The following is a 23850-nucleotide window of genomic DNA, read 5'->3' as shown; positions in this document are numbered from 1 at the left end:
AAGGATCCTAAGGGGAGTGCGTATTCCGCCTCTACCATCAGTCCTATTAGCCAACGTGCAATCATTGGATAATAAAATGGATGAGCTCCGATCAAGACTATCCAACCAACGGGACATAAAAAATTGTAATATCTTGTTTCATCGAGTCGTGGCTGAACGACGACATGGATAACATACAGCTGGCTGTGTTTTCGGTGCTTCAGCAAGATAGAACAACTGCCTCTGGTAAGACAAGGGGTGGAGGTCTGCGTCTATTTGTAAATAACAATTGGTGCACAAAATCGAATATTAAGGAAGTCTCTAGGTTTTGCTCGCCTGAGGTAGAGTATCTCCTGATAAGCTGTAGACCACACTATTTACCAAGACAGTTTTTGTCTACAGTTTTCGAAGCTGTCTATTTACCACCACAAAACGATTCTGGCACTAATACCGCACTCAATGAGCTGTATAAGGCCATAAGCAAACAAGAAAATGCTCATCCAGAGGAAACGCTCCTAGTAGCCGGGGGCTTTAATGCACGGAAACTTAAATCCATTTTACCTAATTTCTACCAGCATGTTACATGTGCAACCAGAGGAAAAAATAAATCTAGACCACCTTTACTTCACACACAGAGACGCGTACAAAGCTCTCCCTTGCCCTCCATTTGGCAAATCTGACCATAACTCTATCCTCATAATTCCTGCTTACAGCAGGAAGTCCCAGCAACTCGCTAAATACGGAAGTGGTCAGATGACGCAGATGCTAAGCTACAGGACTGTTTTTCTAGCTCAGACTGGAATATGTTCTGGGATTATTCCGATGGCAATGAGAAGTACACCACAGTCATCACTGGCTTCATCAATAAGTGCATCAATGACGTCTTCCCCACAATGTCGGTACGTACATACCCCAACCAGAAGCCATGGATTACAGGTAACATCCACATTGAGCTAAAGGCTAGAGATGCTGCTTTCAAGGAGCGGGACTCGAACCCGGACGCTTATAAGAAATCCCGCTATGCCCTCCGATGAACCATCAAACAGGCAAAGCGTCAATACAGGACTAAGATTGAATCGTACTACACCGACTCCGACGCTCATTGGATGTGGCAGGGCTTGCAAACTATTACGGACTACAAAGGGAAGCAAAGCCGCGAGCTTCCCAGTGACACGAGTCTACCAGACGAGCTAAATGCCTAATGCAACACTCAAGCATCGCATTAGAGCACCAGCTGTTCTGAACGACTGTGTGATCACGCTCTCCGCCGGTCAACATTCACAAGGCCGCAGGGCCAGACGGATTACCAGGAAGTGTACTCTGAGCATGCGCTGACTAACTGGCAAGTGTCTTCACCAACATTTTCAACCTGTCCCTGACCGAATCTGTAATACCAACATGTTTCAAGCAGACCATCATAGTCCCTGTGCCCAAGAACCTGCCTACCTTGACAACCGACTCGTAGCACTTACGTCTGTAGCCATGAAGTGCTTTGAAAGGCTGATCATGGCTCACAACACCATTATCCCAGAAACCGTAGACCCACTCCAATTTGCATACCGCCCTAACAGATCCACAGATAATGCAATCTCTATTGCACTCCACATTGCCTTTTTCCACTTGGACAAAAGGACCACCTACGTGAGAATGTTATTCATTGACTACAGCTCAGCATTCAACACCATCGTGCCCTTAAAGCTCATCACTAAGCTAAAGACCCTGGGACTAAACACCTCCCTCTGCAACTGGATTCTGGACTTCCTGACTTCCGCTCCCAGGTGGTAAGGGTAGGTAACGACACATCTGCTACGCTGATCCTCAACACAGGGGCCCCTCATGGGTGCGTGCTCAGTCCCCTCCTGTACTCCCTGTTCACCCATGACTGCATGGCCAAGCACGATTCCAACACCATCATGAAGTTTGCCAACGTCACAAAAGTGGTAGTGATCAGTAACAACAATGAGACAGCCTATAGGGAGGAGGTCAGAAACCTGGCAGTGTGGTGCCAATGTAACAGTATAACTTTACGTCCGTCCCCTCGCCCATACCCGGGCACGAACCAGGGACCCTCTGCACACATCAACAACAGTCACCCACGAACACCACCGCTAACTAGCTAGCCATTTCACATCTGTTACACTCACCCCCCTTTCAACCTCCTCCTTTACCACAGCAACCAGTGATCCGGGTCAACAGCATCAATGTAACAGTATAACTTTACAGCGTCCCCTCGCCCCGGTCGCGAACCAGTGACCCTCTGCACACAACAACGGTCGCCCACGAAGCATCGTTACCCATCGCTCCACAAAGCCTGCGGCCCTTGCAGAGCAAGGGGAACCACTACTTCAAGGTCTCAAAGCGAGTGACATAACCGATTGAAACGCTATTAGCGCGCCCCACCGCTAACTAGCTAGCCATTTCACATCCGTTACACCAGGATAACAAGTGTCTTCACTGATATTTACTATTATCATGACACAAGGCGAGACCCAGATGCAGACACAGGAGGCAGATGGTTGGAGTCTTACAATGTTTATTAATCCAAAATGAGTAGGCAAGAGAATCGTCGTGGACAAGCAAAAGGTCAAAACCAGATCAGAGTCCAGGAGGTACAGGGTAGCAGACAGGCTCGTGGTCAAGGCAGGCAGAAAGGTCAGGCAGGCGGGTACAGAGTCCAGAAACAGGCAAGGGTCAAAACCGGGAGGACGAGAAAAAGGAGAAAAGCAGGAGAACAGGAAAACCACTGGGTGACTTGGAAAAACATACAAGACGAGCTGGCACAGAGAGACAGGAAACACAGGGATAAATACACTGGGGAAAATAAGCGACACCTGGAGGGGGTGGAGACAATCAGCGGGACAGGTGAAACAGATCAGAGCGTGACAACTATAGCAGTTGTGCACAGATCAATAAGCTGTGTGCCTCCAGCATTTCGAATGATAGCTACTGACCATAGCCGCGGGAAGTAGGGGTGCTGAAACACCATCTGAAAAATCAGAGTAAAAAATGTAATGATTTATAAAAACACTAATAATAATAAAAAATGCAAAAATTCACAAAAGTAGAGCACTGGGCCTTTAATAGTTCTGTATTAGTGGACCAATATAGCCATCTGTAGCGTGGGTCATTTTTTGTATTCCCGTAGCTGCAGCTCTCACTGTCTGACAGTTGATATTATTCCGCACATTGCCTACAAGGCCCTGTAGCATATATGGGCACATGTGATAAAATAATACAAATACACATGCATTAATTTAATTCCACAAAATTATGCAAATTAACTTATAGACGAATAAGCATGACTGATCAAATGTATTTTCGGCTGCTAACAAATTAACGGTTAGCATTAACATCCCTAATACAAACCTTTAAAACCACAACAAATTAAAGATACACCATGCAGAAATCGCTCTGCCATTTTCTGGTTGCTAAAATTCTGATAGTTCACCTAATTCTAGTTTATGAGAGAAAACAAACAAACAAAAAGTATGTTGTAGAGAATCACTGTACCATCTCAACCGCTGTGAAATATATTTTCCATAACAAAATATACTGTATTTTCAGGTGTTTAAAGATGGTGTACAAAACTGAAAGTAAAATATGCAAAAACCAGACCTATGAACTGGAAGCATAGAAATAGCTCACATAGAACATATCTACCGCTTCTTAGACTTGCTTTCAATGAGAATGACATATCTATAACACACAGTTTTTGGGTTGGGTCGCCCAAAAAGTTACATATTGCAGCTTTAAGAGACATAAATACTGTAGCATGTGGTGTCTCCCATAGACACCAATGCAATAGCAACTGGGTCTGGTCTACATAGTTCATTGACTTTCATAACTGCATTTGGAGACCTATGTTGACCCCATGTTAAACAGCCAAAGAGAAGGGATATAGCTCAGTGGTAGAGCATTTGACTGTAGCTCAAGAGGTCCGAAGTTTGAATCCTGGTGCCCCCTTTAAATCAATAGTTCTTAACTATAGTTTGAGATAGGGTGTGTGCTTTTTTGCTCCGTCTAAAATGTTCTTTATTAGACCATATGTGTCTCCTTTCAATATATTTCTAAGAGGGGGCATAGCTCAGTGGTAGAGCATTTGGCTCTGGATCTTGAGAGCTCATGTTAAAGTCCCTGTGCCCCCTTTAAAACAAACAGTTTAAACTCATCATTTCTGGAAAGTGTTGAGATCTCATGAGGCCAGCCGTGTTTCTCTTATATAATATCAGCTCTCTGATATTCTTGCCTTTGTGTATGGTTTAGAGAAACACTTAAATATTATTTTTGTCCACATATTTGAAATGTATGTAGAGTTTCTTATAAAAACAAATGGCTAGTAGCGAGAGGTTAAAGTTCACAGAACTTGTCATAGGGAACTTCCTCTGACCAGGCGTTGCTAACTCATACCAGATCTTTCAATGCCTGGAAAGGTATTTTAAGTATCAGCTAACCACATATGTTATTGCAATCGATCAGTCGATGACACAGTCCATTTTGCCTAACAAATAACATGTTGAAATGTTTAACAAAATGGGTCAATTCTAATTGATATTGTTGAGGAGACGATCTCAATATGAACGATTAGGCCTATGTAAAACACCTAAATCACTAGGAAATGTTTCTGCCTCTCTGTAAAGATATTCTGTAGTTATGTACATGTCTGTTCAAAGATGATCCAATTATTCCCCAAGCATATACTGATCCAACTCATAAGCTCAACAGAAAATACTCCAATACCTTTTCTATATGATTATATCTGACACCAATGTAACAAACCGATACCACAGTTCAGCAAAGGTCATTGAACACAATGAAACGTTACAAGGCCATTAATCAAAGTCAGACTTTCCTCAATCTAATTGAACAGAGAGCATCATCGAATATGCTTACTGCTTGAAAATGTCTTAATTAATCTCCTCTTATGACCCACGATGCTTTGCACCCACAGCTCTGGGTCACAGCCAACATGCTGCCTCAGCAGAAACGATGGTTGCTTTCCAATGCTCAGACGTTGCATGCATCAACCAATGATTGCGTGCCACGTCCAAAAACAAGACCTCAACCATGTTTGAGTTTATTGGATATTGAACATGTTAAGATCCTGTTGAAATGTTTTGCAGCATTCCAACAGATGGCACTGTGGGCTTCTGATTTGAACCCAAATGTTGAAATATAGAAATGTGTAGGATTTTTGCCACTGCTACAGTATTGTTCCATTTCCAATGAACCAAAAATACATATTATGTAGGAAATATGGTTGTGTAATATATTATAGCATTTGTTAAAAAGACATGTGAAATATATAAACAGATTGTGACATATGTCACATTTTTATTAAAAAATGCTGGGATTTGTTAACGTCTGAAAATATGTATCTGTTTATCATGTTGTTTATGTCATTTTTATTACCAGGTCATCTTCAGACTTTAAAAGGAGATGAAGTTGGGTAATATTGGAGCACTACTTCCTCTTTAAAAGGCTGTAACTGCAGCACCTCCCCTTTTATTCAGAGGATGATGTCATCCGGGAGTCGCTCAGAGTGTTTTTTTTCTTCTCCTGCTCTATCGCTCTCTCTTCACATTTGCGCTCTCCATTAGTGAGGTGACAGGATACTTCTCTGTCTCTCCATGTTTTCTCTCTTTCTCGCTCTCCCTCTCTCTCTTCCTCCTCAGCTTCCTCTAACAGCAGGGATGTAGTCCTCTGCCTCTTTCAAACTTCAGCACCTGCTATGCTGTGAACTCCTTGGTGACCTCTATTGATTCTATTGAGACCTTTTTTGTCTCTCGCTCCTTACTGAGATATTTTGCTCCACTTGTTTGAGAGGATCTAAGAGGACCCTTATTGGGTTTGGAAGGTGTTTGATTTCTCTCTATACCCTGGTGTAACTACAGGACCATGGCCATGAAGGAGACCATTCTGCCCATCAGCGAGGTGTCTGGCCCGGCCCCGTTGCCCTACCCGGAGGTAGTGGAGCTCAACGTGGGCGGCCAGGTGTATGTCACGAAGCGCTCCACCCTGGTCAGCGTGCCCGACACCACCCTGCACGCCATGTTTACCCGGTGCCCGCCACGGGAGCTGCCAAGGGACAGCCGCGGGCGCTTCTTTATCGACCGCGATGGATTCCTGTTCCGCTACGTGCTGGACTTCCTGCGAGACCGCCAGCTGGTGCTGCCCGACCACTTCCCTGAACGTGAGCGCCTGCAGAGGGAAGCCGAGCACTTCCAGCTGGGCGAACTGCTGCGCCTCCTGGGGCCCCGGGTGGGTTCCAAGCAGGGCTCCATGAATGATGAAGGCTGCCACAGCGATATTGAGGAGAACTCACAAAGCAGTGAGTACCCCACAGGTCGTACCTTGACTTCCTCGGACAAGAGGTCAGGGTTCATCACCATCGGCTACAGGGGATCCTACACCACGGTGCGGGACAACCAAGCCGATGCCAAGTTCCGACGCGTGGCCAGGATCATGGTGTGTGGACGCATCGCTCTGGCCAAAGAGGTGTTTGGGGAAACACTGAATGAGAGCCGGGACCCAGACCGGCCACCGGAGAAGTACACGTCAAGGTTTTACCTCAAGTTCACCTACTTGGAGCAGGCATTTGACCGGCTTTCTGAGGCGGGCTTTACAATGGTGGCTTGCAATTCCACGGGAACAGCCGCTTTTGTCAACCAGTACAGGGACGACAAAATCTGGAGCAGCTATACGGAGTACATCTTCTTCAGTAAGTGCAATATGACTTCTCACGCATTCACTAGCATACATTTTGGAAAAGTGGGTCCAACATGTTTTGTCAGGTTTTAGTATTGTGTCAAATTTCGCTTCGCAAGTGAAATGATTGAATGGATTATTTGCCTACCTATTTTGACTTGGATTGAATACATTTTCCTCTACGGGGTTCAAAGTAATCATTACCAGCTTCTTCACTTTCCTTTAGAACATCCTCCCTGTTCCTCTAATCAGATTTTGGCATGTTTTCCAAATCACAATAGATGGGTAAAAGTGAGAATGGATTAGAGAGAAAGGTGTGTAGGACAGTAACATATAGGGCTCTATTTTAACAAAGTCCTAGCACTGGCGGTAGGCTATACGTTCGGGCGAGTGTGAGAAATATTTTTGCTATTTTCACAACCAGAATTATGGGTGCAATAGTTGACGGTGGCGTGAAAGGCCTGGGTTTTGATTAATAAACAAGTTTTGGGTGTTTCAAGGCTTGACACCTCACTGGCCAATCAGAACATGCACCATGGCTAAAAATGTGGTTGCTTCAAGTCGTGTATTTACAGTCTTTTATGTATTGCATTGTCATCAACTCCAATACGAATATTAGTCTGTTAAAGCCAAGTTCGTTGAATTGCCTGCCACATATTTGCTAAATATGTTGAACATATTTGCAGTCACATTATTGTAATTGCATTGCTCAATATGGAAATACATTAATAAACATAGGCTATAGCATTGGGTATGCCAGAGGAGGCTGGTGGGAGGAGCTATAGGAGGACATGCTAATTGTAAAGGCTGGATTGGAATAAATGAAACGGTATGAAACAAGTCAAAACAAACATATGTAAGCCACGTTTACATTAAACATTAATTCCATTCCAGCCATTACAATGAGCCTGTCCCCCTATAGCTCCTTCCACCAGCCTCATCTGGGCTAAGCCCACTGTAAATTGCAGTTTGGACATGCCAAACATAGTCAATAAGCAATATTAAATTCACTAGGGAGGAGGTCAAGAGGAGTGGCCCTGGGAGTGTGGTGCCAGGAAAATAACCTCTCACCCAATGTCAACAAAACTAAGGAGCTGATCGTGGACTTAAGGAAACGGCAGAGGGAGCACCCCCCTATCCACATCAACGGTACAGCAGTGGAGAAGGTGGAGAGCTTCAAGTTCCTTGGCGTACACATCACTGACAAACTGAAATGGTCCACCCACACAGACAGTGTGGTGAAGAAGGCGCAACAGTGCCTCTTCAAACTCAGGAGGCTGAAGAAATTTGGTTTGGCACCTAAAACCCTCACAAAGATCATCAAGGACAACAACCACCCGAGCCACTGCTTGTTCACCTCGCTATCATCCAGAAGGCGAGGTCAGTACAGGTGCATCAAAGCTGGGACAAAGAGACTGAAAAACAGCAATCACTAGCACATTAGAGACTGCTGCCTATATACATACACTTGAAATCACTGGCCACTTTAATAATGGAACACTAGTTACTTTAATAATGTTTACATATTTTGCATTACTCTTCTCATATGTATATACTTTATTCTATCCTATTCTACTGTATCTTAGTCTATGCCACTGACATTGCTCATCCAAATATATATATATATATATATATTCTTAATTCCATTCCTTTACTTCAGATTGTGTGTATTGTTAGGTATTACTTGTTAGATATTACTGCACTGTTGGAGCTAGAAACACATGTATTTCGCTACACCCGCAATAACATCTGCTAAACACATGTATGTGACAAATAAAATTTGATTTGATTTTGAATATCGATAAGGCCTAAAAAGACAGTGTATGATAATATACAAATTCAGAAAAAAACTAAACAACTTGTTTTAAATAGGTTGTTTGAATATGGTTACAGATATCCTAATTGCTCCCCGTGCTCCCCCGCACATAATACAGAGAAGGCAACATAGACTATGGAGGGTTTTACGCACATCCAACATTTCCCAGGAGCTGGACAAAGATGCAATATAAAGACAAAGGGGGAATGTCCACTCACTGTTATACTGCTCATGAATGTAATGTTTTATAAACATCATGGAACCATCCTATAGGTCATATTAGCACTTCTCCAGAAATAGCAGATGAAATTGCATTGCATTCAAGCCATGTATGTTCTCAACATAAACCCACTGACGGGGAATCTTTCTAATAAGTTTTAAGTCAAATTAAACGAAAAACAATCAATCCGTTTTTTTAAAACATCAACTATATTTTTAAACAGGATCAGGTCAGAAGCATGATATCATAAATCACATCTCTCGTTCCATGAGCATAAGGTAATGTATGCACACGTAGGCCTAAGGGCTCATTGGTAGGAGGCATGAATGTTTGTCCTACACATTGATGATCAAAGTTTATTAAATAGTATACAGTAACCATAGAATAGGCCTAGTTATGACACACTTGTAGCCTTTCTAGTTTTTTTTATTGGCTTCAACATGGAAATATTAGTCCACACACGTTGCATTTGTATTTCAAAAGTGTACTGCATGTTCAAGCCATGGACAATTGGACATTGCCCAAATGTTATAATAAGATTAGTCTACCATTAGCCTGCCATCCCATTATTTGACGGGTCTAATAGGCTAGTGGAAGATGCAATTGTTTTTACCAAATGAAAAAGGAAAAGCAATAAGAAGTCTATTGTAATAACTTGATGACGCCGTTTTACGGGCTCCTAACCAACTGTGCTATTTGGTTTGTTTTTTCCCATTGTTTGTAACTCATGTTGTACATAATGTTGCTGCTACTGTCTCTTATGACCAAAAAGAGCTTCTGGACATCAGAACAGCGATTACTTACCTCGAACTGGACAAAGATTGTTTCTTTAATGAGTTTGATGCAAAGGATATACTGCTTTGTCAAGACAAGGCCCAAATCCCTGTCATCAGCGTGAAGAAAAGACAGAGAAAAGGGGGAGGAGTACCTTGTAAGAAAACCACCACTACCCTCCGTATTATTGGCCAACGTGCAATCATTGGAAAACAAACTGGATGATTAAGAATATCCTACCAACAGGGCATTGAAGACTGTAATATCTTATGTTTCACCGACACGTGGCTGAACGACGACACGGAAAATATTGAGCTGGCTGGCTTCTTCGTGCATTGGCAGGACAGAGCAGCTACGTCTGGTGGTAAGACGAGAGACGGGTGTGTGTGTCTATTTGTCAATTACTGCTGGCGCGCGATATCTAATATTAAAGAAGTCTTGAGGTATTGCTCGCCTGAGAATACATCATAATAAGCTGTAGACCACACTATCTACCAAGAGAATTCTCATTTATATTATTCGTAGCCATCTATTTACCACCACAAACCGATGCTGGCACTAAGACTGCACTCAACGAGCTGTATAAGGCCATAAGCAAACAACTAAATGCTCATCCAGAAGAGGCGCTTCCTAGTGGCCGCCGGCTTTAATGCAGGCAAACTAAATCCATTATACCTAATTTCTACCAGCATGTCACATGTGCAACCAGAGGAAAAAAACTCTAGACCACCTTTACTCCACACACAGGGAAGCACACAAAACTCCCCCTCAACCTCCATTTGGCAAATCTGACCATAATTCTATGCTCCTGATTCCTGCTTACAAGCAAAAACTAAAGCAGGAAGTACCAGTGACTCGCTCAATACGGAAGTGGTCAGATGATGCGGATGCTACGCTACAGGTCTGTTTTGCTAGCACAGACTGGAATATGTTCTGGGATTCATCCAATGGCATTGAGGAGTATACCACCTCAGTCACCGGCTTCATCGACGACGTCGTCCCCACAGTGACCATACGTACATTTCCTAACGAGAAACCATGGATTACAGGCAACATCAGCATTGAGCTAAAGGCTAGAGCTGCCAATTTCAAGGAGCGGGACACTAATCCGGACACTTATAAGAAATCCTGTTATGCCCTCAGACGAACCATCCAACAGGCAAATCATCAATACAGGACAAAGATTGAATCCTCTGCTCTGACGCTCGTCGGATGTGACAGGGCTTGAAAACTATTACAGACTACAAAGGGAAACCCAGCCGTGAGCTGCCCAGTGACGCGAGCCTACTAGACTAGCTAAATGACTTTTATGCTCGCTTCGAGGCAAGCAACACTGAAGCATGCATAAGAGCACCAGCTGTTTTAGACGACTGTGTGATTACACTCTCCGTAGCCGATGTGAGCAAGACCTTTAAACAGGTCAACATGTGCAAAGCCGCAGGGCCAGACAGATTACCAGGACGTGTACGCAAAGCTTGTCTACTGTACACTGACATTTTCAATCTCTCCCTGACCGAGTCTGTAATACCTACCGTACATGTTTCAAACAGACCACCATAATCCATGTGCCAAGAAAGCGAAGGTAACCTGCCTAAATGATTACCGCCCCATAGCACTCACGTCAGTAGCCATGAAGTGCTTTGAAAGGATGGTCATGGCTCACATCAACACTATCATTCCGGAAACCCTAGGCCCACTCCAATTTGCATACCGCCCCAACAGATCCACAGATGATGCAATCTCAATCGCACTCCACACTGCCCTTTCCCACCTGGACAAAAGGAACACCTACGTGAGAATGCTATTCATTGACTACAGCTCAGCGCCCAACACCATAGTGCCCACAAAGCTCATCACTAAGCTAAGGACCCTGGTACTAAACCTCCCTCTGCAACTGGATCCTGGACTTCCTGACGGGCCGCCACAGGTGGTATGGGTAAGCAACAATACATCTGCCTCAACACTGGGGCCCCTCAGGGGTGCGTGCTTACTCCCCTCCTGTACTCCCTGTTCACCCAAGACTGCTTGGCCAAGCACGACTCCAACACCATCATTACGTTTGCTGACGACACAACAGTGACAATGACAACGATGAGACAGCCTATAGGGAGGAGGACAACAATGACCTCTCCCTCATTGTGAGCAAGACAACGGAGCTGATCGGGGACTATAGGGAAAGGAGGGCCCAACAGGCCCCCATTAACATCGACGGGGCTGAAGTGGAGCGGTCGAGAGTTTCAAGATCCCTGGTGTCCACATCACCAACAAACTATTATGGTCCAAACACACCAAGACAGTTGTGAAGAGGGCCCGACAACACATTTCCCCCCTCAGGAGACTGAAAAGATTTGGCATAGGTCCCCAGATCCTCAAAAAGTTTACAGCTGCACCATGCAGAGAATCTCGACCGGTTGCATCACCGCTTGGTATGGCAACAGCTCGGCATCATTTTCGAAACTCTATTTCTTGAACTGCGTTGTTGGTTAATTAAGGGCTTGTAAGTAAGCATTTTTACGGTAAGGTCTACACCTGTTGTATTCGGTGCATGTGCCAAATAAAATCTGTGTCGATTTGACAAATGAGGCCCAAAATAATGATAATAATTGAAATTCAGCTTCAGGAACAGGTAATGGAATGAGTTACCGACATCTCCATGGCCAGTTGGAACATTGTTAGCTGCTGAGAGATGAGATTACATTTTTTTGTCATAGAGGCATAGTAAAAACAATACAAGACAATCACACACAACATACAGTACTAGGGCTCTATTTCTGGCTGGCGTTACGCCAACTCAGCTGTAAAACGCACGCTCATTTGCAATTTTGAACTGTTAAACCCGGTGCTCTTCTTCTATTTTGAAACCCTAGCGCCAGGATTGGTCATTTACCTGTCTTATATGAGCTCGCTTGCACTGAGATGGGAGCGGTGGCAATATCTGAGGTGTGTCCTTAAAACCATGAACCAAAGTGTCAATTTCAATATGAGATGGTGGGGATATTTAGACCAACCGAAAGCTGGTCTTAGCTGTAATGTGGTTGGTTATGGGATGGATTTTGACAACGAAAGCACAGCCTATCCGGCCGTGACGCACATTTTGCTCAAATGAACATGGAACAAGAAAAATGCTGTGTTTGTGCCTGTGAACCTTGTATTCGTGAACATAAAAAACCATCCAGTGTATATGCTCAATATGTTTGGAGTGTTGACAGTCAACATTGTTGTAATTGGCTTCTATGAGTATAGTCCTTTACGCATCGCACTTCTCCTCAAACAAAAAATACTAGGCTACTGTAAATTGTATGTGTGAGGCGCGTTCTCAAAAACCAAGGTATAGCCTACCGTTGATACTATATTATATAATGAAAACGAAATAGTTAGAAAATGCTAACATTTATTTTATGGAAAAGAGATCTCTGATCTCTGGTTTCTGGACGATGCACGATGCTGCCTTGTTGCCAAAATGACCAAGCGGGCGTAGATTACTATTCGATTTGAGAAGGGCGCTCCTCCCTCTCCGCTTTCGCGATGACACGAGGGGCCTTTGCCAGGTTCAACCCAAGCCGGCATAAAATAACTCCCTCATTTAAGTATGTTTAAATGCACAGTAATAATTCAATATTAAACTGATTATGTCAGTAGGCAGATAATGCAATAGTCATTGAGCACGGTTACATGCACACAATAATGCGATTATTGTGGCTAGTCAGGTTAATAAAATAGTTATTTTAAAACCTTTACATGCTTTGCAAGAAAACCAGGTGTTTTAAATCGGCATATGCTTACTTCGATTATGACCTCATGCAGATTTAAGATGAGCAAAGTAAGGTGTTTACATGACCATAATCAGTTTAATATCAAATTATTACTGTGCATGTAAACATACTAATTTAAACCCCTTACTATTAATCGACTTAAGGTCAATCGAAGTAAGCATACGCCAAATAAAACACATATTTTCTGAGCAATCTTCCAGCTGTGTAGTTGATCTACACATGTGCTAGCACCAGCTGAGCGTGCCTCCCTCTTTAGTGCAAGTGAAGTGAGTTCGGAACAACTGAATGTATCTCTTTTAGAAGTAGTTTTCACATACAAACGTTCTATGTCCGAATTCAGAATCAAATATGCTTCCCAAAAAAAACATGGTCGCTGTGGTAGAAAATGTATTTGATTGCCGATTTTCTGCATTTATCAGAGTGCCATCAGGTAGCCTGATTTCAGAAGTGTCCATGTTAACAGGATTGTTAGGGAAATCTTTCTTCTTGCATGTAAACATTTTAATTGAACTATTTTATTAATCTGGCTATCCACGATAATCACATAATTGGGTACATGTAACCATACTCAGTGAGTCTGGATCTGAGTACCTCCTGACCCTTCACCGAACGCAAACAAATTTGGGGCGTCTGATTGGTCCAAAAACCAATGGGTTGAGCTAGAACACATGCGGGTGAAGCGGCAGTTTGAAAATGTGTCATTGGCTTTGATACTCTGATTGGTTGGAGACAATCCAAATGCTGATGACGTTGTTTTATACAATGCCCCACAAACGACTTCAATGCTGGCAGTCTCAGACTAAAGCATGCAGCGAACGACAGAGTAACGGAAGAATTTAGTTTGAGTCCTCAGGCTAAATTCGCACCCCTTCTTGCCTGTGCACTCGTTCACACAACCCTCAAAGATTTACAAGCAGTGGATTGGTGTAACTGTATTGATAAACATTTAATCTACACCTTTACAATCCTTTTACATCTTTGAGGGGAGTGAAGGCGAGTGGCAGGGCGTAGCATGGAATGGGATGCGGCTCAAAAAGGACAAAAAATGACCTAAACTGCCACTCGCTTTCAACAAGTTTACCATAGGATATCGATTGCTTGCTACCAAAAATCAAAAATTCTGAACTGCTGAAATTACTGCAAGAGTGTTAATATAAACAATTTGGCAAAGTAATTATTAACCACCATCAAGGCACGCAAATTACATAGGCAATAAAATGTGAACCTCGGTATGAATGAACAAAACGTTAGCTCCATTACTTTCCATTACAATCGCTGATTGTAAATGGCAGCTTTATAGTACTGCGTTACTAGCTAGCTAACTAATCATTTTGTGTGTAAACCAGCCTGATTTAAGTGATCTGTAGAATGTTATCTTGAGTGGGCCAACAAATGGAAGTTCCATATTGCATTGGGCATGCTAGCTAGCTAACATGTAAATAAAAAAATAAGAAAATGGAAATGAACATCAGTATTTGCCTTCAGTAATCATATATGTTTACATTACAATAAACTAAAGGGTTTTCCAAACTTAAGGAAGATGAGTAGTGGTGGAGAGTAGACTTTTTTTATTTTTTTTATTTCACCTTTATTTAACCAGGTAGGCCAGCTGAGAACAAGTTCTCATTTACAACTGCGACCTGGCCAAGATAAAGCAAAGCAGTGCGACAAAAACAACAACACAGAGTTACACATGGGATAAAACAAAGGTACAGTCAATAACACAATAGAAGAATGTACAGTGTATGCAAATGTAGTAAGATCAGGGAGGTAAGGCAATAAATAAGCCATAGTTACTCCAGGTGTCGACTCCCATTTCTGAGTGTCAACATTTGATTTGTCTTGGAATCGACTTAGAAGATTTAGTATTTTTTTAATGGAGGAGATTAGTTGCCGTACTTCTGAGAACACAAACACTTGCATCCTTCATATCGAGCAAGGTATGGAGAGCGAGTGGGGCAGGTCGGCAGGTCGGCCACAGGCAGACAGTCAGAACAGTGCACTACAGTGGTTCTTCATTTAAAAGCTGTGGCGCACTGCAGCACAGCTTGTGGGGTGCTGCAGAATTCTATGCCACGTTATTTAAGTGTCAGCTATTGTTGCCAGAATTACGCAATTTACCACAATCTGACACCATCTACCACAAACGGTCAGGTCATAAACTCAAAACTTTTAAAGCCAGAACCACTGTAGGCCTATCAAAAGCTGTGACTTGCAATGGAATGCTGTATCTTGCCATTTCTTGGCTTGCAATGTCTCGCAAATTCAGTAAAGCAGGGCCTGTCATCAATGAATCGGCTAGGATATTCTGCACGCAAAAGACCGAAGACTGAACACACACTAGCATCATTAGCAAAGCGGAGGCGAGCCAGATCGAGGGAGAGAGAGGAGGGGGCATTCAGGCAGGCAGAAAACATTTCTTGGTAATCTGTATCTCGTAATTTCTTGACATGCATGCCTCACTAATGCATGCCTCTATGGTTTTATCACATTTTACAACATTCCCCAGGCCGTTAGCCTAATATCTAGTTAGTCTATAGGCCTAACACGGAAACTAATGTTTTGTGATAACTGCACTGTGATTTTAATTTTGTGGGGGAAAAACAAAGAAAACTGTTTTCGGGTAGGGATTTTTCTTAATGTTATGGATCCCAACTTCACACCCCTAATCAAATCCCCAATTCAAATAATTTCAAATGTTATTTGTCACATACGCATGTTTGGCAGATGTTATTGCGGGTGTAGCGAAATGCTTGTGTTTCTAGCTCCGACAGTGCTGTAAGATCTAACAAGTAATATCTAACAATTGCATAACATATAGCTAATGCACACAAATGTAAGTAAAGGAATGGAATTAACAATATATAAATATATGGACGAGCAATGTCAGAGCAGCATAGACAACAATAGAATAGCATAGAATACAGTATAAACATATGAGATGAGTAATGCAAGATATGTAAACATTACTAAAGTGACTAGCGTTGCATTTATTAAAGTGGGCAGTGATTTCAAGACAATGTATATAGAAAGCAGCCTCTAATGTGCTAGTTCTAGCTTTTTAACAGATTGATTTCCTTGAAATAGAAGCTGTATTTCAGTCTCTCGGTCCCAGCTTTGATGCACCTGTACTGACCTCGCGTTCTGGATGATAGCGGGGTGAACAGGCAGTGGCTCGGGTGGTTGTTGTCCTTGATGATCTTTTTGGCCTTCCTGTGACATTTCCAACAATGAACGGCGCCGATATCTGAATGCTTATTGTAGGCCACATCACGTTTATTAGTGCTCACATTCTAGGGCAATGGACAACATTCAATGTCCTTGAAGTAGCAGAGTTTGCTTTGTCAATTTTGGTAGTCTTATGTTTGATGATTTAAAAAAAAATCAATAGTAATTATACACTTACTTTTTTCAAAAAGCAATGGCTGATAATCACACCTCACAAAAAAAAAAATATTCAATGGAGTTGCCACTGACAAGCAGAAATATATAATCTTCCACCTTCCCAGGCCCCTTGGACGTGTTCTAAAACCTGACAAAAGATAACTAGGCAGCCAGCTCCCACGGGGCAGCAACACATCACACTAAAGCCGGCCGACAGGCCCTGTCGACCCCGCTGCCCCCTGCCCCTGTGTGCCTGCTCTCCCCCCGTCAAGCCTCCCCTTTCCGTCAAAGCCTTCACGTCCAATGGGACCAAGCCAAGAGTTCTTCATTAGCAGCAGGGAAACGTGACTGGGGGAGGTGAGACAGGGGTCTGGCAACAAGTCAGGGAGCAAAATGTCTGGAACTGTAGACAGTCATAATGTAGACTGAGCATTTTGTCTTCATGAACACCTTTCAGTCCCCTGAAGTCTTTGCAGGTATACAAACACACATTCAGACACACATACACAATGATACACAAGCACACATAGCCTACATCCACACAGACACACGACGTACGCACAAACACGCACACACACTCCCCTCTTTCTCAGTATTTATTTGTATCGATTAGAATGGTCCAATCTGTTTAGATTGGAGCAGTCCCCCCCTCCACAAATCATTCCCTATTCCCCAGACATACCTCACCCCTAGATACACCCAACCAAAACCCCATCTATCTGCCCTCAGGCAGTTTTCGATCCTTCAATCATTCCTCTTCCAATGAAACCAGGGGCTCTATTTTCGGCTGCCGTTAAGGCGGCACTAATGTCAAACGCTCGCTCTTTGGCAAAGCCAGCTCTCTGCTATTTGGGTTGGATATCAGCTCGCTTGAACTAAGGTGGGAGGGGTGGAAATATTTGAGGTGTGTCCTTAAAAATGCCAATTTGCTCACCAAAAGCTGGTCTTAGCAGTAATGTAATTAGTTATGGCATCGATTTTGCCAGCGGAGACACACAGTAGCCTAATCAGTAGCCTATAAACAATGTTTTATTAAAATATCAGAAGCAGCAAAACAGTCAACAGACATTCTTTTCATTGGACAGTATTATTGTCCATGAAGCTTCTGTGAAAACTTTGGACTCATTAGGCCTATGTGCGATGCCAGGGAACTGAAAGGGGGCAGCAGGTAGCCTAGTGTTTAGAGCGTTGAGCCGTAAGGTTGCTGGATTGAATCCCTGAGCTGACAAGGTAAAAATATGTCATTCTGCCCCTGAGCAAGGCAGTTAACCCACTGTTCCCCAGGCACCGTAGATGTCGATTAAGGCAGGAGTTGGGTTAAATGTGGAGGACACATTTCAGTTGAATACATTCAGTTGGACAACGAACTAGGTTCCCCCCTTTCCCCTAACGAATGAAAGGTGTCTGAAATCTTTTTAGGACATCAAATCACATTTTATTTGTCACATGCTCCGAATTCAAGGCTCCGAATACCGTGAAATGCTTACTTACAAGCCCTTAACCAACAATGCAGTTCAAGAAAATATTTACTAAATAAACTAAAGTAAAAAAAATTAAAACGTTTTTTTTTAAGTAACACAAGAAAATGACATAACAATAACAAGGCTATATACAGGGTGTACCGGTACTGAGTCAATGTGCAGGGGTACAGGTTAGTCGAGGTAATTTATAAAGTGACTATGCATAGATAATAAACAGCGAGTAGCAGCAGTGTAAAAACAAATGGGGGGAGGGGGTCAATGTAAATAGTCCGGGTGGCCAGTTGATTAATTGTAGAGCAGTCTTATAGCTTAGGGGTAGAAGCTGTTAAGGAGCCTTTTGGTCCTAGATTTGGCGCTCTGGTACCGCTTGCCGTGCGGTAGCTGACACCGCCTAGTATATAGGTCCTGGATGTCAGGAAGCTTGGCCCAAGTGATATACTTGGGCCGTAGACAATACCATCTGTAGCGCCTTACGGTCGGATGCCAAGCAGTTGCCATACCAGGCAGTGATGCAACCGATCAGGATGCTCTTGATGGTGCAGCTGTATAACTTTTTGAGGATCCAAATCTTTTCAGTCTCCTGAGGGGGAATTGGTGTTGTCATGTCCTCTTCACAACTGTCTGGTGTGTTTGGACCATGATAGTTTGTTGGTGATATGGACACCAAGGAACTTGAAACTCTCGACTGCTCCACTTCAGCCCTGTCGATGTTAATGGAGGCCTGTTTGGCCCTCCTTTTCCTATAGTCCATGATCAGCTCCTTTGTCTTGATCACATTAAGGGAGAGGTTGTTGTCCTGGCACCACACTGCCAGATCTCTGACCTCCTCCCTATAAGCTGTCTAATCATTGTCGGTGATCAGGCCTACCACTGTTGTGTCGCCAGCAAACTTAATGATGGTGTTGGAGTCGTGCTTGGCAACGCATTCGTGGGTGAACAGGGAGTACAGGAGGGGACTAAGCACGCGTGGCAGATGTGTTGTTGCCTACCCTTACAACCTGGGGCGGCCCGTCAGGAAGTCCAGGATCCAGTTGCAGAGGGAGGTGTTTAGTCCTAGGTTCCATCACTTAATGATGAGCTATGTGGGCACTATGGTGTTAAACGCTGAGTTGTAGTCAATGAACAGCATTCTCACAAAGGCGTTCTTTTTGTCCAGGTGGGAAAATGTGGAGTGCGATTGAGATTGCGTCATCTGTGGATCTGTTGGGGCGGTATCCAAATTGGAGTGGGTCTAGGGTTTCCGGGATGATTGTGTTTATGTGAGCCATGACCAACCTTTCAAAGCACTTCATTGCTACCGACACGAGTGCTACGGGGCTGTGATCATTTAGGCAGGTTACCTCTGCTTTCTTGGTTACAGGGACTATGGTGGTCTTTTTAAAACATATACAGTTGACGTCGGAAGTTTACATACACTTAGGTTGGAGTCATTAAAACTCATTTTTCAACCACTCCACAAATTTCTTGTTAACAAACTATAGTTTTGGCAAGTCGGTTAGGACATCTACTTTGTGCATGACACAAGTCATTTTTCCAACAATTTTTTACAGACAGATTATTTAACTTATAATTCACTTTATCACAATTCCAGTGAGTTAGAAGTTTGCATACACTAAGTTTACTGTGCCTTTAAACAGCTTGGAAATTTCCAGAAAATGATGTCATGGCTTTAGAAGCTTCTGATAGGCTAATTGACATCATTTGAGTCAATTGGAGGTTTACCTGTGGATGTATTTCAAGGCCTACCTTCAAACTCTTAGGAAAATGGGAAAATAAAAGGAAATCAGCCAAGACATCAGAAAAAAAATTGTGGACCCTCACAAGTTTGGTTCAGCCTTGGGAGCAATTTCCAAACACCTGAAGGTACCACGTTCATCTGTACAAACAATAGTATGCAAGTATAAACACCATGGGGCCACGCAGCCGTCATACAGCTCAGGAAGGAGGCGTTCTGTCTCTTAGAGATGAACGTACTTTAGTGCGAAAAGTGCAAATCAATCCCAGAACAACAGCAATGGACCTTGTGAAGATGCTGGAGGAAACAGGTACAAAAGTATCTATATCCACAGTAAAAATAGTCCTACATAGACATAACCTGATAGGCCGCTCAGCAAGTAGGAATACACTGTTCCAAAACCTCCATAAAAAAGCCAGACTACAGTTTGCAACTGCACATGGGGACAAAGATCGTACTTTTTGGAGAAATGTCCTCTGGTCTGATGAAACAAAAATAGAACTGTTTGGCCATAATGACCATCGTTATGTTTGGAGGAAAAAGGGGGAGGCTTGCAAGCCGAAGAACACGGTCTCGAACACGGTCCCGTGTGGCTCAGTTGGTAGAGCATGGCTCTTGCAACGCCAGGGTTGTGGGTTCAATTCCCACGGTGGGACCAGGATGAATATGTATGAACTTTCCAATTTGTAAGTCGCTCTGGATAAGAGCGTCTGCTAAATGACTTAAATGTAAATGTAAATGTAAACACCATCCCAACCGTGAAGCACGGCGGTGGCAGCCTCATGTTGTGGGGGTGCTTTGCAGCAGGAGGGCCTGGTGCACTTCACAAAACAGATGGCTTCAGGAGGATGAAAATTATGTGGATATATTGAAGCAACATCTCAAGACATCAGTCAGGAAGTTAAAGCTTGGTCGCAAATGGGTCTTCCAAATGGACAATGACCCCAAGCATACTTCCAAAGTTGTGGCAAAATGGCTTAAGACAACAAAGTCAAGGTATTGGAGTGGCCATCACAAAGCCCTGACTTCAATCCTATAGGAAATGTGTGGGCAGAACTGAAAAGGCGTGTGCGAGCAAGGAGGCCTACAAACCTGACTCAGTTCACCAGCTCGGTCAGGAGGAATGGGCTAAAATTCACCCAATTTATTGTGGGAAGCTTGTGAAAGGCTACCGGAAACGTTTGACCCAAGTTAAACAATTTAAAGGCAATGCAACCAAATACTAATTGAGTGCATGTAAACCTCTGACCCAATGGGAATGTGATGAAAGAAATAAAAGCTGAAATAAATTATTCTCTCTGCTATTATTCTGACATTTCACATTCTTAAAATAAAGTGGTGATCCTAACTGACCTAAGATAGGGAATTCTTACTAGGATTAAATGTCAGGAATTGTGAAAAACTGAGTTTAAATGTATTTGGCTAAGGTGTATGAAACCTTCCGACTTCAACTGTATGTATTACAGACTTGGTCAGGGAGAGGTTGAAAATGTCAGTGAAGACACATGCCAGTTGGTCCACGCATGCTTTGAGTAGACGTCCTGGTGATCCATCTGGCCCCACGGCTTTGTGAAGGTCTTGCTGACATCAGCTACGGAGAGCGTGATCACACAGTCATCCTGAACAGCTGAAGCTCTCATGCATGCTTCATTGTTGCTTGCCTGGAAGTGAGCATAAAAGCCTACTCGTCTGGTAGGCTCGTGTCATTGGGCAGCTCGTGGCTTGGTTTCCCTTTGTAGTCCGTAATAGTTTTCAAACCTTGCCACATCCGATGAGCGTAGAGCCAGTGTAGTAGGATTCAATCTTAGTCCTGTATTGATGCTTTGCCTGTTTGATGGTTTGTCTGAGCGCATAGCGGGATTTCTTTTAAGCGTCCAGATTAGTGAGCCTCTCCTTGAAAGTGCCAGCTCTAGTCTTTAGCTCGTTGCGGATGTTGCCTGTAATCCATGGCGTCTTGTTGGGATATGTACGTACTGTCACTATGGGGACGACGTTGTCGATGCACTTATTGATGAAACCGGTGACTGAGGAGGTATACTCCTCAAGGCCACTGGATGAATCCCAGAACATATTCCCGTCTGTGCTAGCAAAACAGTCCTGTAGCGTAGCATCTGAGTCATCTGATCACTTCCGTATTGAGTGAGTCACTGGTACTTTCGTTTTTGCTTGTAAACCGGAATTAGGAGCATAGAATTATGGTCAGATTTGCCAAATGGAGGACGAGGGAGAGCATTGTATGTGTCAATGTGTGTGGAGTAAAGGTGGTCTAGAGGTTTTTTTCCTCTGGTTGCTCATGTGACATGCTGGTAGAAATGAGGTAAAACGGATTTATGTTTGCCTGCATTAAAGTCCCCGGCCACTAGGAGCGCCTCTTCTGGATGAGCATTTTCTTGTTTGCTTATGGCTTTATACAGCTCGTTGAGTGCGGTCTTCGTGCCAGCATCGGTTTGTGGTGGTAAATAGATGGCTACGAATAATATAGATGAGAACTCTTGGTAGATAGTGTGCTCTACAGCTTATCATGAATTATTCTACCTCAGGCGAGCAATACCTCGAAACTTCTTTAATATTAGACATTGCGCACCAGCAGTTATTGACAAATAGACACACACACCCGCCCGTCGTCTTACCAGACATAGCTGCTCTGTCCTGCCGATTTACAGAGAAATCAGCCTTCTCTATATTATCCGTCACGTCTCGGGGAAACGTAAGATATTACCGTTTTTAATGTCCTGTTGGTAGGATAGTCTTAATTGTAGAGTTTGTTTTCCAATGATTGCACATTGGACAATAATACAGAGGGTAGTGGTGTTTTCTTAATGATTATTTTACCAGGCAAGTCAGTTAGGAACAAATTCTTATTTACAATGACAGCCTACCGGAGAACAGTGGGTTAACTGCCTCTTTCAGGGGCAGAACAACATATTTTTACCTTATCAGCTCAGGGATTCCATCCAGCAACCTTTCGTTTACTAGCCAAACAGTCTAACCACTAGGCTACCTGCCTACCTTCTTGTCGGCGAGTTCTTACAAGGCACCGCGCCCTCCTCCCCCTTTTCCTCCATAATTTCTTCACGCTGATGACGGGGATTTGGGCCTTGTCTTGACAAAGCAGTATATAATTCTCGTCAGACTCATTGTGCTATCTTTCATGCCATCCAGTGTTGTGTATATATTGTGAAAGTTTTTTTTTTTAAGGATTTGTTGTTTACTCTTCATTATCGCCCTGAAATGTAAATCATTTTTGCTCCAATTCAAATATATTTATATGCTATTGGTCAGTATAATAATTAGATATAGTATTGATTATTTAATGCAAACAACACAAGCAGTTGCTGTTTTAAATATAGTGACAATCTCTTTTGAAATAATCCAACTTGAGTGTTGGTGTTTTTCTTTCATGCCTCTCAATGGAATTCAAATGAAACCGAATGGAATCATGGAATACCGTTTTCTCCCTTTTTTACTTTTTGACTAAAGTAAAAGCTCATAACTTGGGTTCTGATAAAGATATCTCAGTTTGTAGTTTTCAGTACTATAAAAAGTTTAAAAAAATGATCCAGCACGTGAGCGTTTTTTCTAGGCAGACACACAAATGGTTTCAATGTTTGTCTTCTTTCAGTAGTTCTTGTCTAAAGGATGATCTATAGCCTCAACTATTACCACCGTAACATTCTCTATCACTGTACTGAACTGTTGTCTGTTCTTCGTGAGACAAAGATTGAATAAGCACTGTAAAAGCTTTCCTTTATATCAATACACCAGCAAGATATTGGTTGGTTTCCTTTTCATCAATATATAGCACAAGATCAATGACATCCACAACATAAACCAGCATAAAATAAAATACAATTAAACGGAGTAAAATACTTTCAATAGAACCTTGGCCAATCGGTCTCGGCTACAAGTTAAAGATAGGGCTACTTTCACAATCCTGTATCATGCCAAGGTGTGGCAGAGAGAGCTCAGAGGTGTCATTCAAA

General features: G+C 43.0%; 1 protein-coding gene across 3 annotated transcripts in view; it reads left to right on the top strand.

The window, feature by feature from the left end:
* The first annotated feature begins 5874 nt into the window (after window positions 1–5874).
* The window catches only part of LOC120061981 (BTB/POZ domain-containing protein KCTD8-like), a 59221-nt gene continuing 41245 nt past the window's right edge, over window positions 5875–23850 (top strand). For 2 of the 3 annotated variants that reach the window (XM_039011768.1, XM_039011766.1), the window contains exon 1: window positions 5875–6697. In XM_039011768.1, the coding sequence (XP_038867696.1) occupies window positions 5875–6697 (823 nt within the window). Of the gene's footprint in view, window positions 6698–10743; window positions 10768–22095; window positions 22116–23850 lie in introns of all 3 variants that reach the window. The other variant, XM_039011767.1, reaches the window with a different exon arrangement.

Source organism: Salvelinus namaycush, chromosome 17 (genome assembly GCF_016432855.1).
Source record: "Salvelinus namaycush isolate Seneca chromosome 17, SaNama_1.0, whole genome shotgun sequence".
Classification (NCBI taxonomy): Eukaryota; Metazoa; Chordata; class Actinopteri; order Salmoniformes; family Salmonidae; genus Salvelinus; species Salvelinus namaycush.
The sequence above is the reverse complement of the archived record's forward strand: the minus strand, read 5'-3'. Positions and strand labels throughout refer to the sequence as shown.